At 44.2% G+C, this 17,670-nt stretch overlaps 1 protein-coding gene across 3 annotated transcripts in view; it reads right to left on the bottom strand.

Annotated features, from left to right (window-relative positions):
- Window positions 1-1,918: 1,918 nt before the first annotated feature.
- The window catches only part of RTN1 (reticulon 1), a 216,753-nt gene continuing 201,001 nt past the window's right edge, over window positions 1,919-17,670 (bottom strand). For all 3 annotated transcript variants that reach the window (XM_006026220.3, XM_006026223.3, XM_006026221.3), the window contains 6 exons: window positions 7,371-7,578; window positions 5,736-5,874; window positions 4,534-4,603; window positions 4,100-4,146; window positions 3,936-3,994; window positions 1,919-2,740 (listed from right to left, as the gene is read on the bottom strand). In XM_006026220.3, coding sequence (XP_006026282.1) covers window positions 2,698-2,740; window positions 3,936-3,994; window positions 4,100-4,146; window positions 4,534-4,603; window positions 5,736-5,874; window positions 7,371-7,578 — 566 coding nt within the window. In that variant the 3' untranslated portion in view covers window positions 1,919-2,697. The remainder of the gene's footprint in view (window positions 2,741-3,935; window positions 3,995-4,099; window positions 4,147-4,533; window positions 4,604-5,735; window positions 5,875-7,370; window positions 7,579-17,670) is intronic.

Raw genomic sequence — 17,670 nt, 5'->3', positions numbered from 1 at the left:
GTCACAGCCTCTTAACTTGTTCACCAGTATGGGGTGGGATACCGTATCGAAGGCCTTCCTGAAGTCTAAGTATACAACATCCACCCCTCCTCCTGTGTCCAGGCATTTCGTAACCTGGTCAAAAAGAGACTAGATTGGTCAGGCACGATCTGCCTGCCACGAACCCGTGCTGGTTTCCCCTCAGCATAATGTACAAGGTCTTCACCGAACCAGCAGTCCAGACCCTGCCCCCGTGAAACTATGGAAGTCAGATATGCAATTAGAGCAGTGGATGGTCTGTGTGTTAATATTTAATGACTGGCTTCAAATTAAACAATCTAATGCTCACACCAATTAAAAAAGCAGCCCATTGCAGTGGTTTCTCAACCTTTTTAGGCACCAATGGATAGACTTGAGACTCCTGGCTAGGGTGGCCATCATAAAGGACAGTCCGGTTGTCTTCTGTCCTCTATTGATATGAACCTGGATGCCTTTATGTCCACTATTTTTCTTAACAGTCCGGTTGTCTTCTGTCCTCTATTGATATGAAACCAGATGCCTTTATGTCCTCTATTTTTCTCTTCAAGAGGACACAAAGTTGTGATTTGGATCTATAAAGATGTTTGTGGCACAGATGGGAATGAGATCTATAAAACATGCAAGGGTATTTAAAGCCAAATACGTTAAATGAAAAAGGGGCAATTGGTATTCATTGGGAAGTAAAAAACTCCAGGCTGTGACAATGAAGGTGAATTTCAGCTGTTGCTGGATCACCTGTTCATTCTGCCTCTCAGATTTACCGTTCTGGCTTTGAAGAATTCAGTTTTCTTTCATAGTGGCTGCATGAGATGGAAATAACCTTGCTAGGACTCTGATTCTCCTCGCATTGACCCTCGTGGAAATTGAGAGCCCCTTGATGGAGTTAATGGAGACTGTCAACTTTGAGGCAGGCGCTGTCATCTTGTTTCACATTTATATAGGGCTTGGCACAATGACAGCTCGATCCACGATTGAGATGCGTATAGTCACAGTGACTGGGCAGTAAGAGACACGAGAACATGATGATTTCAACCGAGAAATGCAGCTTGCAGTGATCGGAGAGATATGCGGTATTCCAGGAGCTTCCAGTTTTTTCCAGAAAATGTGAAGTTTCATTAAAAAAGGAAAACCGATCATTTTGGGCCAAAAAAGTTGGGTTTTTTTCAAGTTAAAAAAAAATTCCATGGGAAACAGATGTTTTCCCTAAAAAAATGTATTTAGTTAAATACCCAATTTTCTCTCTCAAACTGGAGTAGACAGAAGTGTTTCCAGCCATCCCAGTCAGTCCTAATTCAAGCAAGTTCTAAAATGTCATGCTCCTAAAAACTAAATTTCAATGTTTAAAAGGACTGGTTAACTTGGAACTGAAGCAAACATCCATTTTGGTCCCCAGCATGTGTGTGTTCAGCACCGATTCTCACAGGCTGGCCCAGACAGAGAAATAAAACACCTTAAAGCAGTAGCAGTGAATAATAGAGGGAGAGTAAAAATCTCTTGTGTGGTGCAGACTGTTTTCGGTGGTGTGTTGCTTAGGATCTGAACCCTGTTTCGGTAGGTAATCAGGCAACTGATTATTCGCAACGGTTCATTGACCATTCATTGGTGCACTGATCATTTGTTTCACGTGCCTGAACTAGATCAGTGCCACCAACAAAACGAAACCCTTGCGGCACTAGGAAGCTGGCTTTATTTCCATTCTTTACTCCCCAAGATGTGAAAGCGGCGGATGAACTGACACACACCATTTTGGGGGACTGCACCATTCTGTCGTGCATGAAAAATGGGCATAGGCAGGCTGACAAGTGCACCCTCCCGGTTCCCTTATAAAAACTTGGTTCTCACCTTTGCAAGCTCTAATACAACCTTGGCAGTGACAAAAGGGAGAACTTTTTACATTTAGTAACATTTATTTCTGCATTCGGTATCAAGTACATAAGTGCAAATATTCAGAGTCCATAATTAAGTCCATTAGGAACTACAGAGAATGTAATACAAATTGTAATAAATTTAACAAGCTGGAACTCTCCAGTTACCATACATCAGCCTGTCAATCCCTTACAACAAAAGTACTGGGTTTTCGCTTTTGTATTAGTTATACAAAACTGACTACTATAAGTACCGATTACTGTTTATTTTGTCTGTGCTGGAAAACACTAAAACATCAGTCTACGATTCTATATAGTTAATAAAGATGAACCCAACCAGCAACCCAGTGACATAGAAGCAATTTTAACTATTGCATCAGTGCACTAAGCAGGAAAGCCCTAGTCACATGTAACATTAAAAGTTATAGAAGCGATGCCAATAGAAGGAAAAACACTAAAAAAAAAAAAGAGAAAGAGAGATTGAGAGAGAGAGAGAAAGAGAGAGAGAGATAGAGAGAGAGGTCAATATTATTTAGGCTCTCACCATCATGCACTTTATAAGCAACACAAAAAAACCACATCTAGAACACTTTTCTCTTTACTATACTTTAGTGCGTGACACAAGTGATTGCAAATATTCTAAGTACAGAAGCAGCAGGGGAAAAAAGCTGCTTCAGTGTTTTATGTTTCTAAGATCATGGCATTGAGGAAAATAAAGGAACGATAAATTTGCAGTAAAGAGTAAGAAGAGCTGTTTCACTTCAGACTCCCCCATTATTCACTACTTGTCCTTGATGGATCCTTGATGGCTGCTTTACTCTGCCTTTCTTTTAGTGCCCGGGATTTTAGCCTGAATCCTAGAAATAAAAAAAGGATCACAGAGTCAGGCTGCAGTTCATCCAAACCATTCCAGAAGATTGCTCATTTTCCTAGCTAGAAGGTGACCACTGCTTTTTGCCTTCACTCAAGATGTGTCCAACAGCTATAAAGAGAGGGCGAGTTTGTGAATGGGAAAGAAGGGAGCTGGGATAAGACCACATTTAGACCCCAAACTGGGGCCTTGAACATGTCATGCTGCTCTGTCTGGTACCCACCCAACTGGAAGCTCTACAGCCATGGCTCAGTGATGCAGATAGGGCCAATCTGTCCACTCTTAACACTGCGTGGCTACAGCTACCCTGCTGCATTATGTGATGGAAAGGGCAGTGTCCTGGGGGACACTGCTGGTGGGGAATTGTGAGTCCATGGTGTGGCTATGGGCACACAGGAATGCATGACACGCAGGAGCAAGCTGTCTGGTCCTTAGTGACTGCCCTGTGTCTTGGATGTGCTCAGTGAACTCCTTTGATATCCTACCGCACGTTACCATCCATAGGGAACTAGAGATGAGGTCAAAATGCAACATTTGGGTATGGATTTTTTAATATTACCACAGCCCTGGGGTGCTCAGTGCTGGGAATTCAGGCTTGCTTAGCCCACCTTGGTTAAAGCTTACATATGAAGGACTCAGGCTTCTTGGTCTGCCTTCAACGCGTGGGCTTGCAATACGGGGACAACGGGTCAGAAAAGGAGGAAGATACTGTTTTCTGGGCAGAACTGTACTCTGGAGCCATTCACAAACACTGAGCTGACGGCGAGGGAGAGGCTACAATTTGTCTGTCTCTGCCTATCCTAAGTGGCCAAGTAGCTGAGTAAGGAAAAATGGAGGCAGCCAGAGAAGGTTGCTGCTGCTGCTGGCCGCATCCTCTCCATATAATGAAAGGACTGCTCTCTCCATAGCTCTCAAGAGGGAATGAGAGGGAAAAGGAGGATTTGGACTTGCCTTTACCCTGATCTACTCTTGTCTGAAAGGTGAGATTAAGCCACGGAGGGCAGAGTACTGCATTCTGCATGGGATATGGCCTTGAACTTCCCTGCCAGGCACCAGGGGCATGGGTAGGTGATGGTCCGAGAGGCAGAATGGCCTTAGGTGCCACCCCCAATACAGAGGTGTGCCCGAAGGCCCAAGTGAGCAAAAGTGATGCTTCTTGTCAAGTCTGCTGCTGAACTCACTTTGCCATGACAGTGTTTATGTGGGTCCGCACAAGCCCCAAGTATTGATCAATCTGTGCCTACAAAGAACAGAAACAGACATCCAGAAATCAGCACGACATCAACAATCAGAGCCACGTGTACAGTCAATCCCTCTGCAATAGTACCATGTTTGACAGACCTACCTGGTACTTGTCATACACGACAGGTAGAGTAAACATCGAGACCACGGCTGGGGGGAAAAAACGCAGCATTACAGTCTAGGAGTTGTCACACACAGAAAACAAGACGCATGCTAAACAGCAGCCAAAGCACGTGACGGCTGTCCCCGGGCATGGCATTTAAGAATTTCTGTATTAAAACTGAAGTGCTTGAATCTTATAAACATGAGTTTTATCATCAATGTAGGCCTGATAGCTGAGAAGCAGCTAAAACGCAGCCTTATGCAAATAGTTGGAAACAACAGAATGAGATGTAAGGAATATTTATTAGCAAGCAAAATAAACTGACCAATTATGGAGGAGGCACGTTGCGCAGCGAAGGTTGTTATTTTTCTAAATAGAAATCGCCAGGCTTAATGAAGTTAAAAAGACCCATTAAAATAAATGCTCATTTTTACCCATTATCAGAAGAGTCAGGCCATTGAAGAGTGCTCCAACATAGGTCAGCAGCCACATTAGTACTGCAAACTAAATTAAACACAAAGCATTAGCTCTCCAAACACCCACCTCAAGTATCAGCACAAGAGTAAATGGCTTCACTTATCTAGCTAGGACTCTGCTATATTAAAATGTCATTATCATTGCTCGTACATGTGCCAGCATGCTTCCGAACTAGGAACATCTGGAGCAGATAACATTAATTTTTGGTGAGCTTTCAAATCAATTTAAAAAGCCCCCCCAAACATTTACAGTGTATGAAGAGCAAAAGAAATCAACCACCTGTTTGGTTTTTTGGATAACTTACCTTCTCTTCTGTTCCCCCAGTCTCTCTGCTTTTCATCCTCTGTATTGGTTTTTTGCACATACAACCTTCAGGACCTGATGCTACATGAGCTTGGCTTGGGTAGACACCTAGCCACTGGGGGTCTTTCTAAGTAGGGTTTTTTGCTTGATTGATGTCTGAGACTGTAAACACTTTGGGGCTGCTGGGTGACATTTTCCAGGACTCCTTTGCTAACTTAGGAACCTAACTTCCGCCAATCTTCATCTTGATAATCTCTTCTTTATTTTTTGGAGGATGCTAAATGTGTTTTTGTTATCAAAATAATCATAAATAACTTCATAAATAACTGTCATGGGTGGGCAGGAACAAGACACACTTCTTCAGCAGGAAGTGATGAAAAGAGGGGATGGGTTGGTGGGCAAGGAGGAAGAGAAGTATCACATCCTAATTTTACTTAGAGATGAGTGAGTCTCAAACTGATGTTGCTAGCAGGCTGTTTGCAGTACACTGCAGCATTGACAGAGGGACCATTAGTGTGGAGAAGAAGACAGCTGTCTTTGGTCCAGAGCCTTACAGCGTAACTCAGTATAGCTTTATGGACTTCACTGGGACTCTGCCACTGTATATGAACCGAGCAGCTGGCCCTATATATTTAATTTTTCTAATATTGTGGATCACTACATTCAAATGTATAGCATTAAGTCACTACACTGTTAGGTTAGAACCAAAAGGAGAGGAACCTTTATGCTGTACAGAGATACACAGCTAGGTTTAGACAGACACTATGACTCTTGAACCTAATGGAATCAGTACAGTACTCTAATCTTTAAAATATCTCCTCTAGATTGGAGCTGGAAATGTGAAAGAAAATCGTACTTTTAAGGAATCCACCAGGTCCTGGACAAGAAAGAGTCTCCTCAGCTCTTTGACTGTACTGTTCACGTACAACTGGAGACAGTCTGTGTATTTCTGAATCTGGTCCTGTGAGAGAGACATTTCCATCTCCAGGTAGGCTCTGCCAAAAACAGAAAACCCATTACAAAACATGGGCAAGCTTGCATTTCATTCCCTCTCATGCTTTCCTTTTCCTGCTCTTCCCTACTACACAGAGACCCATTTTCTTTGCAGCTTTATTTGTGTGCTATGGACACTACAGGCCACAGAGCCATTGACATCCAGTGCTACCTTTGCGTACTGATATCCCACCCTTGCATATCTACAGGCTGCATTGCCGCTCCAGTGGTGCAAACCAAGGGAAGAAGCCAATATGAAGAGGTCATACAAGGATACCCTTGTGATTCTTCCATCACATCAGGCCATTGAGCATGTGGGGTTCTTCCACACTAGGAGATAAGCCCTGAGTTCAGTCTAGCCCCTCAGATAGTAGGTGATATACAGGTGGCCAAAGTCATTTGCTCAGAGTCACTGGGCCTCTGCATCAGCACTGGAATCCCACTCCCTGGCATCACAGCTTCAAACGAAAAGTTGGTTCTCCAGTACTATGATGCACACACGAAGAGGTACAACACCACCTATCAAGCTAACTGTATCTATGAAACTCGGTGGATCACTTGGGAGTGGATGGGCAGAGTGATGGGTGGCCCATCTCTGTTCTGCTTGGTCCCCATCCCAGCTTGTCCCAGCCCTCACTCCTCTTTCTGTGCACAACCTGGCCCCATTGAAGGTTCTCGTCAGGGGCCTTGGAAAGTTGAAGGACTCCTCTCTCCACTTGCACATCAAAGAATCAATGGACCGGAAGGGACCTGGAAGATCAAGTCTGGTCCCCTGCCACAGACAGGAGGTTAATGAGCTCAAATGAACTCAACGAGGTGCTTATCCAGCCTCCCCTTGAACACCTCCAAGGATGGCGACCGCACCACCTCTGCCAGGAGTGTGTTCCAGGTTCTAGTTACCCTTACACGAGAGGGGTAAAAGTCAATCTGCGGAGGGTCCCATCTCATACCTTCTGTCTTTACAAAGTAAGTTGAACCACTCCTCCAGTTGACAGTCTAACCTCAATGGGGTAAAGATACAAAGCATGTTCACTCTGAAGACAGTATCAGCACTTAGCATTTACACAGCACTATCCATGTTAAAGCACATTTATCTAGCCATTCAATAAAGCAAGCAACGGCCCAGATCCTTGCTACTGGGAGAAAAAGTATATTTGCTGTAACAGAAAGTATATTTGTGCTTAATGCAGATGAGGCTTTCCCTTCTTTCTTCCCAGTAACCTGCAACTTCTCGAATGTTTTAACTTTCCAGCTCAAATGTTCAGGGTGATCACCTGGAGGGTGATCTTGATTTTGTTTTTAAATTTGAGCAAATACAGTTCAGGAGCGTTTTGGACCACAGACACAGGGAAAGTACGTTTCCCCTCCATTAGGAATAAAAAAAGATGTATAGCGTATATACAAATATTGATGGCAGATGAAGAAAGATGAATGTCACTAAGAATGAATTCTGTACCCGATGAACAAACACCCCTGGCAATGACGGAGAAGCACTCACTTGAAAGGATGGCCTTCATCAGTTTTCTGCACGGCCTGTAGAACTGATTTGTAGATTCTGAAGCTAATGGTGGCTGAGAGCGCAGCAAGTGCCAGGTAGGCGATAACACTGACGACGCTGAACTGGGTCAGAGAGAAGAGCAGCAGAAGGAGGCTTCCAAACACTATGCCCGTCTGCTTGATGTCACGCCAGTACAACAGGTCGATAGCTGGGAAGGGAAGAGAAACAAGTCAGACTCTAACACTGGAACAGCTTCAAACTGATCTGCTAGTGACGAGTCGGAAGACCAAGATCATTTTCAGACAGACCAAAACACGAAAGATCATTTCCGTTACAACAAAATAAATAGGATCCAGCTCTGTTGACATCAGTGTGGGCAACTAAGATCAAACTCTGGCTGGAAGTCCCTGTCTTTCATTATCAAAATGATTTAGTGTGTGATATTCTTGCCTTTGAGGCATACGGCCACTGGTCTGAATCCCAGGCCCATAACTGGGCTTATTTCCAGAGTGACAATAATGTGTAGGGGTATGTGTTATTGCCAGTAGTATTTGTTGGAACATTTCCCAACCATTGCTTCTGATGGAAAATGTGGTTTTTGATGGTGAAGTATCTCTTGACAAAAGTTTCTTTTTCTTCCTTTTGAAAAGTTTAGGGTTTTTTGTCAAAAATCCAAACAAATATTTTTCAATGTTTTGGCCAAATATTTTTCAGCTTTTGGTTGCTGACAACAGAAGGTGCTGAATAGATTAAATCTTTATATAATGTAAGGATCATTGCATCGGTGCAAAAAAGTAGCAGACAGGTGACACAACCAGTAAACTGGGGTATCTTTGTGTAACCTGCTAGAGAATTACAGTATCCCTAAAAAAATCAGGGTAAAACTCTACTGTTGTATGTTATGCCCATTGAGGTTTCATCTGTCCACTTCTAGCCTGAAGCAGCCGTTGCTAAATGCCAACAGGCTATTACTTAGTTCTTCACTACTTGGGGGCAAGATGCTATAACAGCATCTACTGTCTGCCTTTACTGATCCTGGCATAGTTTATATCAGTCTACAAACCCAATGTAAGTTAAACTGGGGTAAGTGAATGTCTGTCCAAGCCCTGAAAAATATTTTACTTTATCAATGAAAAATCAAGTTACAATGAAAGTTGGGATGAACATTTTGTTGTTGTTGAATTTTTCAGCAAAAATAAACCTCATCCCAGTCATTACAGTACTAGGGAACCCCTTTCATATGAGATGTTTAAAAAAAAAATAAAAGGTCCCATTTCCTGAAAGCTGGTGACTATCTGTTTGGAACATAAGCATCCTATGATACTTTTAAGACATTTTCTGAGGTTCAGCCAACTTCCTGTTTCTGTATCGATGATAGATTTTAACTTAAACAAAGCTGGTGCCATAAAACATTTTCTGCAAACATATCATTTAGGTTTCGCACAAGTTCTCCTTTTGGGTTCATTTAACACTGAGACCATAACAAATAATCTTAATCTTATCGGGGGGGGGCATTTATCCTAAAAGTAAAATATAAAGCAAATATTGCGGAATATGCATGAAATCTGACTTCCAAATTCACGACCATGAATCTTTGCCTATTAAGTCTGATTCTAAGAGTAAATATCATTCTACCTGAGAAACGATTCATGCCATATAGCAGACGTATCCAATGAAAACAGCTCAGATGTTACACACCTTGCTTCCCACACCTTCGCACTATCGCAGTTACACCACTCCAGCCCTACCACAAAACACTGAATAGTTACAATGAACGGCTGAATGGAACCAAGCACTAGTCACAGATGTTGGCTGCGGGGTAATTCTGAACAAAGAACAAACTGCAACAACTTGAATATTCACCAGAAAGAGAGGCAAAATTAATCAAATAAAACATTATAAATGATTAGCCCAGCAATCATTTTAATCTCCAAACCTGTGAGTCATTACTGAAGGTTTGCCTGTAGTCAGTGAGCTATCATGACTACTCATTACTACAACCTAGTTATTAGTGTCACAACTATTGCTGCTACTCACTTTTGTTCGTCATGTTGCAATTGTGGACAAAAAACTACAATTGTTAAGCCAAGTCTTATTCACTTTCTATGAAACAGGAGTTCTTTAATAACATCATAACTCCTTTATGTTTCTAAATGTATGGACTCGGTCTCCACTATGGAAACACTGCCACATGTAAGTGGTCCTATAGAGTTGTGTGTGATTACTTATAAAAGCCTTCATGTTTGTAGGATGGGGGCCTAAGAGCAATGGATTAACTGCCCTTGCCATGCTACGTCCAACTAAAAAGAGATGGATTTTCAGGATACCCGAACTCAATGAATTCATTGCCAAGCATCTTTTCAGCAGGCGGTGAGAAAGCCTGTGACCTTGAGAGAATTCAGGCATCTGGCTGTGGGACTGAGGTGTTAATTGAAGTCCACAGTTCATATTTGTGCTGAAAACTTCCTAAAAACTCCAATTCCTAAAAAAGCCCACTTGTTGATATGGGAAAGGCCTTGATGCAAACCCCACCCACAGTACCTTTGATCACACTGCACACGGCAGTATTTTCACTCCAGCTATGCAGGATCAATGAAACGAGCACACGCGAGCATTAGCCGACTAGCTCAGAGTCTTTGCGGATGCAAAGGCACATGGTGATGAAATGGTGACCCTCACGCCAAGGAAAAGCAGTGCCTCATAAATAGGGACTGGGTCAACATATGAACGCGAGCTGAGCCAAATGAAATGAACCTGAATGAATGGGGTTATAACACTTTACATTAGCAGAGGACAAAGGCAACTTCTAACCCCTTCATTAAACAATATGATTTATATCAAATTCCAGCACAGGGTTATATTCTCACCATGGTATGCAGAGCTTTCCAGAAGTGTTACCCGCATCAATGGCTAACATACTGCCCACCTGGGTGTGAATATAATCCCGAGTGTGCACCTTCCTGACCTCAGATGACTCCCAGCTGGAGCTGTTCTTGTAGCATGTTAATTTTGAAATAATGAATTCATGAATTCAATTAATAAAATAACTGGCTGATGCATGAATGAGTTGTCAGCACTTTGTCTAGAGAAATAACAAGCAGTGCAGAGAAAAGATGCTTGCTCCATAAGTACGTTACCGTTGCTTTTTTCCTGCCGCCTCATATTGTTTGGGATTTCTCTTTGATGGAAGGGGTTTCATTGTAAAGAAAGAGAGGTGCTGCTTGATGAGGACATTGCGGCAAACTCGACGCAGAATGGATATATATCAAGCCAGCCACACGCAACTACTAGAAGCCAGTGCACATCTGATATAAGATATAAAAAACAACTGGGCTCCTGCGGTAGCCAGTGAGAACCTGGGAAAGGAGTTATGCATCTCCAAGGTACCATGCAACTATCAGTGCAGGCTGCAAAGATTGCTGTGGCATGTTACCTTTATGGAAAAGCTACATCCCAAGTGCGAGCTTGAACGCCACACAGAATGCAAGGCAGATGAAGTAGGCATATGTTATAAGGTTAGTTTTGATGGATTTGGCATCTCCTAAAGCACATGGGGCAAATTCTTGGTAGTGGGCTCAGATCAGTGATCTGAACTGTGCTGTTTAGTTTAGGAGAAAGGAAGTTTTCCCGGACTTGGGAGTAGTAGTTAAGCTTCCCTCCAGCCTTTAGGGTAGTGATTCTCAACCAGAGTGCCGTGAAACCCTGGGGAGCATTGAGATCCTTACAAGGGTGATGCAGGGTGCCACGCAATGTTAACACTGCTAGGCGTCCAAACATGATTCACAAGATAAACCTAGAGATTTTACATAGGAATCCATAGTATTAAAAACACCCACACCTGTTGTGGTCTTTCTGAGTTCTTTGCAACAGAAGAATTGCTCTAGTATTTTTTGTGCTCAAAAAAATTGTGAAAATTAACACCTGGCATTTTCCAGGGGGTGCCTTGAGACTATTGAGGAGTGCCTTGAATTTATCAAAGGGTGTCTTGCGTTTATTGAAGGGTGCCTTGAGTCTAAAAAGGTTGAGAAGCACTGCTTTAGACAATGACCCGTGGGCATGTGCCATGGTGGACTGGCTTGTCCTGTTCTCACACTTGCTGGGAGAACCTGGGATCAGGCTGGGTCTGGTGGGTCTCCATGTCCACAAGATGGAACAGGATTTGCCCCAAGTCATTAAACCAGGATACAGCCATACTGAGCAAACACGACAGATGGTGTCACTCAGGCTCACATCCTGGAAATCTGTGCAGTTGACATGCAGTTTTCACACTGGTGAAACTTGGGTGGTTTGAACTGGATCCAGTCTTTGGTAATTGAGGGTATTAAAATACAGCTTAAAAGGTCAGGGTATATGTTACAGATGCTTCTGGATACAAGTCATTTCTAACGCCTTCTGCAATAGTGATGTGCCACTTTGCCTGAAAAAAGTGAAATCTTTCAAAGAGGGCATGTTTGCATTTTGCCCAAGCCCTAGCTTGGTTGTCATCTGCAGCAATTCAGAGCTGGATTGGGCCAGGTAGAGGGGGACATATCTGAAGGAGATGGAGGAGGGACTGTAATGTATGCCCTGGGGCTACCCAGGTAGATTGTACCTGCAGTGCTTTGAAGGCCAGTGGAAGCCCCAGCCATGAACCTGCTCCCATGAGTATGCCTTCTCTGCTGCAGGTAATATAAAAGCCATGGCAGTGTCTACATTGGGGGTCTCTTTGGGCAGCTGTCAGCTTTCCAATCACTTTGCATGACCAAAGCAGTGCACACGAGCCAGTGTGGGCTATGGTCTTGCCTCAGATATTTAGTCTGTGCCTATGGGTGCCAAAAGAGCTCAAGAGCACAGTGGACAGCTCAAGGAGTGTTCTGGACTACAAAATGGATGCAGGCATAGTGCATGAGCTAACTCTGAGACAGAGAAAACTATTTCAGTGAGAGTCCTTGGCCTTGATTCATCCCTAACCCTTCACTTGGGACAGTCATTTGCACCAGTGCAAAGCTGGTGGTAAATGCTACCACCCCGTCACAGCAGCATTTCACACCTGCCTTGACATAAATGGATTCCCCATGGCACAGCCCCGTGGGTATCAGGCCCCTTGTCTTCAGCTGAGCAAACAAATGATTGTACTGCTTGCACTTTTAGTCCCTGTTTTTGTTTAAAAACATAGGAAAGGGGAAGTTTAAAGTCTAAATCAACAAGAATAGATACATCATATTGCTGCTTGAAGTGTAAAGTCAGTTCAGGGTCTAAGCACTGGTGCTTCTTGGCTCAGTGACCTCAGGGTCCGTCATGTTCCTCACCTCAAATTCAAATCTGACCTTCAGTGGCCGGGAGCCTGACGACCTCACATGAGCGCTCTTTTGTGCACAACAAAACCGTCAGACAAGTGGTCAGAAATGACAACCTTGGTTTTAGAAAGCTTCAGTAATACTAACAGAGCAGGGAGTCCGGCTCAGGACTCACACGTGGACCTAGCATCCCTAGAGAAGCTCCCCAGAACCAACTGGACCAGCACCAAGCCTGAATAAAGACGGCACTGACGTTCCCGTCTCTCTTGACCTAGACACTGGCTTACGACCGAGAGAGAGAAAGGGAAAGTGTTTCCTCACATCATCAACTAAAAACAATCATTACATTTCCCCAGTCCAATTTGCATGAAGAAAGCACCGGCAGAAAAAAAACCCAACCAGAATGAAAGACTGCTCAAGTCGCCGTAACCTCAGATAAATGACCAGCTGGGATCGATCAACTAGCTGCATCATTTTTGTGAGTGTACAATGATCCAAACCCAATTACAGTTGAGGGGCTCTGAGAAGTCTGTCCTGAACATGCATGAAGTGAGCTGTCTGCGACAGGCCAGGCCATCAATACATAATCCGCATCCCGTCTGATGGCAGACAGTTGGGGCCAGCTCGACACACTGTAGTCTAAACAGAAGCTGTAGGGCCCCTGATATTTGGGGCTGAGATGTTTAAAAGGATGTAAGGGGACATGCTTTGTAATGCCAATCAATTTTAATGGGTTTGGGCACTTAAGTCCCAAGGCTCCTTTGAAAACTCTGGACTACAATCTCTAGCTTCTGCAGGCATATCTAGCAATAGCGCCTCATGGGTTTCTTTTTTAACATAACGTTACAAGGGTGACATTACTTCTATGCCAGTAGCTCTGTTATTTGGGGTTCATCATACTAGAACATAATACTGGAGGCCTGCATAGAGGAAGAAAGGTCTCTATGGCTAAAAACAGACCTTGTATTTGAGGTGGTTCTGATTAATCCAAGTCAAAACCTGTGGCATAGCCCTTGATGTAGTTCGTCATGGGAATGAAGGGCAATTAACTGGAATGAGCCCAAAATGTCCCAGGAAACAGTGTTAACTCAGACACTTCACAGGTACTTAAAGTATGACAATGGGCTTGGGATCTGTAGGATCTCAAAAAGCTTTCTTCCGGGAGAAAGATGATATCCGTTCTTTAGCCTATGATTTACCAAAGCCACATCAGACTCAGAACCCTTTCCACTTTGCAAGGGCTAAATCCTGCCTCAATGAATTTAACGGGAGTTTTACCAACTATTTCCACGTGAGCAGAAGCAGGTCCTCAGACTATAACAAACCAGCGCCATCGCTTTCTTTGAAGAGTTTTGTGGAGTGTTATGGTTTAGAAAGAGAGCAGCCTGCACGTATGCAAGAGACTGGACTAGATGACTCTTGAGGCCTTCCAACTGTATGATCCTATGATACATGTGATGGCTAAGAGTTCATTTTAAATGCCAGCTTCTTTATTATTTTTCACTCAAAGCAGCATGCTTGAGTTCCACAAAACACTGGAAGAGGAAGCTGTCAAGAGTATTAACCAGACTTCCAGCCTTCATTTTCAATATAATTGTATCTCGCTAAACCACTGATTCTCAACCAGGGTGCTGTGGTGCCCTAGGGTGCAATGAGATGCTTTTAAGGGTGCTGGTGAGTGTCTGTTAGGTATGCACCTGCCTATAGATGATTCACAAGGAGCATAACTGACCCTTGTGCTGCAAGGTAGACTCAGCCTCTCAGCAATAAACGGCTGTTGCCTGTAATGCTTACACCATGAAGGACCCTTCCTGTGTGCAGCCCCTAAAGCTTCCCCTAGCAGAAGTCCTTGTTTCTTGTGGAAAACCTCTCTTGTAATAGGGCATCACGAACATTGGCCACGCTACTGTACACACAACCGTTACACTGGACAGTGCATAGATCAGGGGCGCACAATTATTTTGGGCGGAGGGCCGCTTACTGAGTTTCGGCAAGTCATTGAGGGCCGCATGACAGGCAGCCCAGGACAGATTAATATTAATTTTCTAAATTTTTTAGGGGCCCCGCGGGCCAGATAGAATGGCCTGGTGAGCCGTATCCGGCTCCCGGACTGCATTTTGCCCACCCCTGGCGGAGATAGACCGGGGATGAAGGCCGAGAGAGCTGTCTGCACGCATCAGAAGATCCGATGACATCACAGAAATGACAACGGAAGTCCAATGGTTTGTGTGATAGCCAGCAGCACTAAAGTGCATTCAGGTTTACCTGGGCAGTGCCCTATATCTGAAGGAGACCCTGAATTGTAGCCAGATGTTATATGTTTTGAATCAAATGATATATAAAATGTTTCCCCTGCCTTCAAGATTCTGCATATTTACTCTCTGTATATATTAAAGAGAAAACCCAGAGGAAAGCATTGTATCCAATAGGATTCCAGTCTAAAAATGCCTTCAAATGAACAGTTTAAGCACGGGAGGAGTTATCGTCGATCCCACAAAGTGCTTTCCTACTCAACGCTGAAAATGCCCCATACAGTTTTTCCTTCCATTGTCCCAGCTTGTTTCTTTAACATACAAAAGCTCATGAGAAATAAAGGAAGGAAGCATGTTCTATGGCATTATAATAAATAGCATGTTATCCCCCGTTAAAATCTGAAGTGAGCCTTCACACGTGAGGAACGGCTCACAAGAGAAGCAGAGCAAGTGCAAGGCTACGCTCTTCTCGTCATGCCGATGGCATCACAAAACACACACTCCCTCACAGGTGAGCACGTGTTGGGGAAAGGAAGATGGGTGAGGTTTACAGCCTTTCTTGGTAATCTATCCCAGGATTTAACTACTCTTGCAGTTGGAAAGCTTTATTTATAGCATCCCACCCAAATCTCCCATGTAGCAATTTTACTCACATATTCTTGTCCTCGCCCCAGCTGACACGCAGAACTTAAATTGTAACAAGTGAGATTTAGATGGGACATAAGAAAACTTTCTAACCGAGAGGACAGTTGCATGATAGAATAGATTGCCTAGGTAATTGCCATCACTTGGGGCTGGGGGGTGGTTAGACAAATATCTATCAGAAAATGGTTAGTGTGTACAGTTGATGCTGTGTAAGGATGAACTAGGTGACCTCTTGAGGTCCCCTTCCAGCTCTATTCTCTAGGGCAGCGTTTCTCAACCCATGTGTCGCAACTCAAAAGTGGGTCGCAAGAATATATGAAAGGGTCCCGAACAAACTTTAAAAATGGATCGACAAACTTTAAAAATGGATTTCCTTTAAAGGAGAAAAACATGGCCAACCGTGGCAGAGGTCCAGATGCTTGGGGCTCCCCCTGCCCCACACACTGCGGGGCTGGGGCCTGGGGGCAGCAGGTCAAAAGTGAAGGGCACTGGGTCGGGGCTGGCCATCGATGTTTACAAATGGGTCCTGGTACAAAAAAAAAGGTTGAGAACCGCTGATCTAGGGTTCTGTGATCCCCTGTTAGTATTTTTATTGATGAGAAAAGCAGCAAAGAATCTCTCTGCACTTTTACAAACACTATAATTAATGTCTCAGACTGCAGCAGCACGGGGAAACTTAGGAACCCTCATTTAACACAGACAGTCTTGTTGGTTAATAGTGTTTATTGGACTAGCGCTTGACAGCTACTACTTATTATTAGAGATGAGCCTGAGCCACAAAGCAGCGAGCAGCCCCCACACTGTGAGAAATTTCAGGCTTGGTTTGCCTCATTATAAACTAAGGGCAACAAGGAAACCCAGATCTGGGGGCAAATAGCCAGGACGTTCCAGAATACTTGAACCAAAGGTTCTGGGTTGACTCTGGCTCCATTTCTTACCGTGTGAATTTTTAGTTGTCTGAAAGAACGATGCCTTGGTACAAAAGGGATGAGCACAATAAAAATAGATGCAGCATCAGACAGGACTACTTATAAGTGTAGCGCTCAGGAAGTCCCTCTTAGCACACCACAGTAAAACAGATGTGCTTTTGAACATTATTTTCATGACATCATATAAATCTTTTACAGGCTCAGAGTCTTATTTCTAAGAACTGGGAGGAAGGCCTGGCCCCAGTGAAGACAAGAGGAGTTCAGCCATTGATGCCAGTGACCTGACCTACATGTTTGCACCCGTTGGCAAAGGTCGATTCTTCCCCTTATGCTCCCCATTTTTTCTCTTTTCACTTCATTAAAAAGTCCTTCCAGCCAGCACAGTGGGTCATAGATTCATAGATGTTAGGGTCGGAAGGGACCTCAATAGATCATCGAGTCCGACCCCCTGCATAGGCAGGACAGAGTGCTGGGTCTAGATGACCCCAGCTAGATACTCATCTAACCTCCTCTTGAAGACCCCCAGGGTAGGGGAGAGCACCACCTCCCTTGGGAGCCCGTTCCAGACCTTGGCCACTCGAACTGTGAAGAAGTTCCTCCTAATGTCCAGTCTAAATCTGCTCTCTGCTAGCTTGTGGCCATTATTTCTTGTAACCCCCGGGGGCGCCTTGGTGAATAAATACTCACCAATTCCCTTCTGTGCCCCCGTGACGAACTTATAGGCAGCCACAAGGTCACCTCTCATCCTTCTCTTGCGGAGGCTGAAAAGGTTCAGTTTCTCTAGTCTCTCCTCGTAGGGCTTGGTCTGTAGGCCCTTAACCATACGAGTGGCCCTTCTCTGGACCCTCTCCAGGTTATCCGCATCCCTCTTGAATTGCAGCGCCCAAAACTGCATGCAGTACTCCAACTGCGGTCTGACCAGCGCCCGATAGAGGGGAAGTATCACTTCCTTGGATCTATTCGTCATGCATCTGCTGATGCACGATAAAGTGCCATTGGCTTTTCTGATGGCTTCGTCACACTGCCGACTCATGTTCATCTTGGAGTCCACTAGGACTCCAAGGTCCCTTTCCACTTCCGTGCCACCCAGCAGGTCATTCCCTAGGCAGTAGGTGTGCTGGACATTTTTCCTCCCTAGGTGCAGCACTTTGCATTTCTCCTTGTTGAACTGCATCCTGTTGTTTTCTGCCCACTTGTC

This window comes from Alligator sinensis, unplaced genomic scaffold, assembly GCF_000455745.1.
Source record: "Alligator sinensis unplaced genomic scaffold, ASM45574v1 scaffold708_1, whole genome shotgun sequence".
In the NCBI taxonomy this organism is placed as follows: Eukaryota; Metazoa; Chordata; order Crocodylia; family Alligatoridae; genus Alligator; species Alligator sinensis.
Note: the sequence above shows the minus strand (reverse complement) of the source record. Positions and strands in the feature narration are given on the sequence as shown.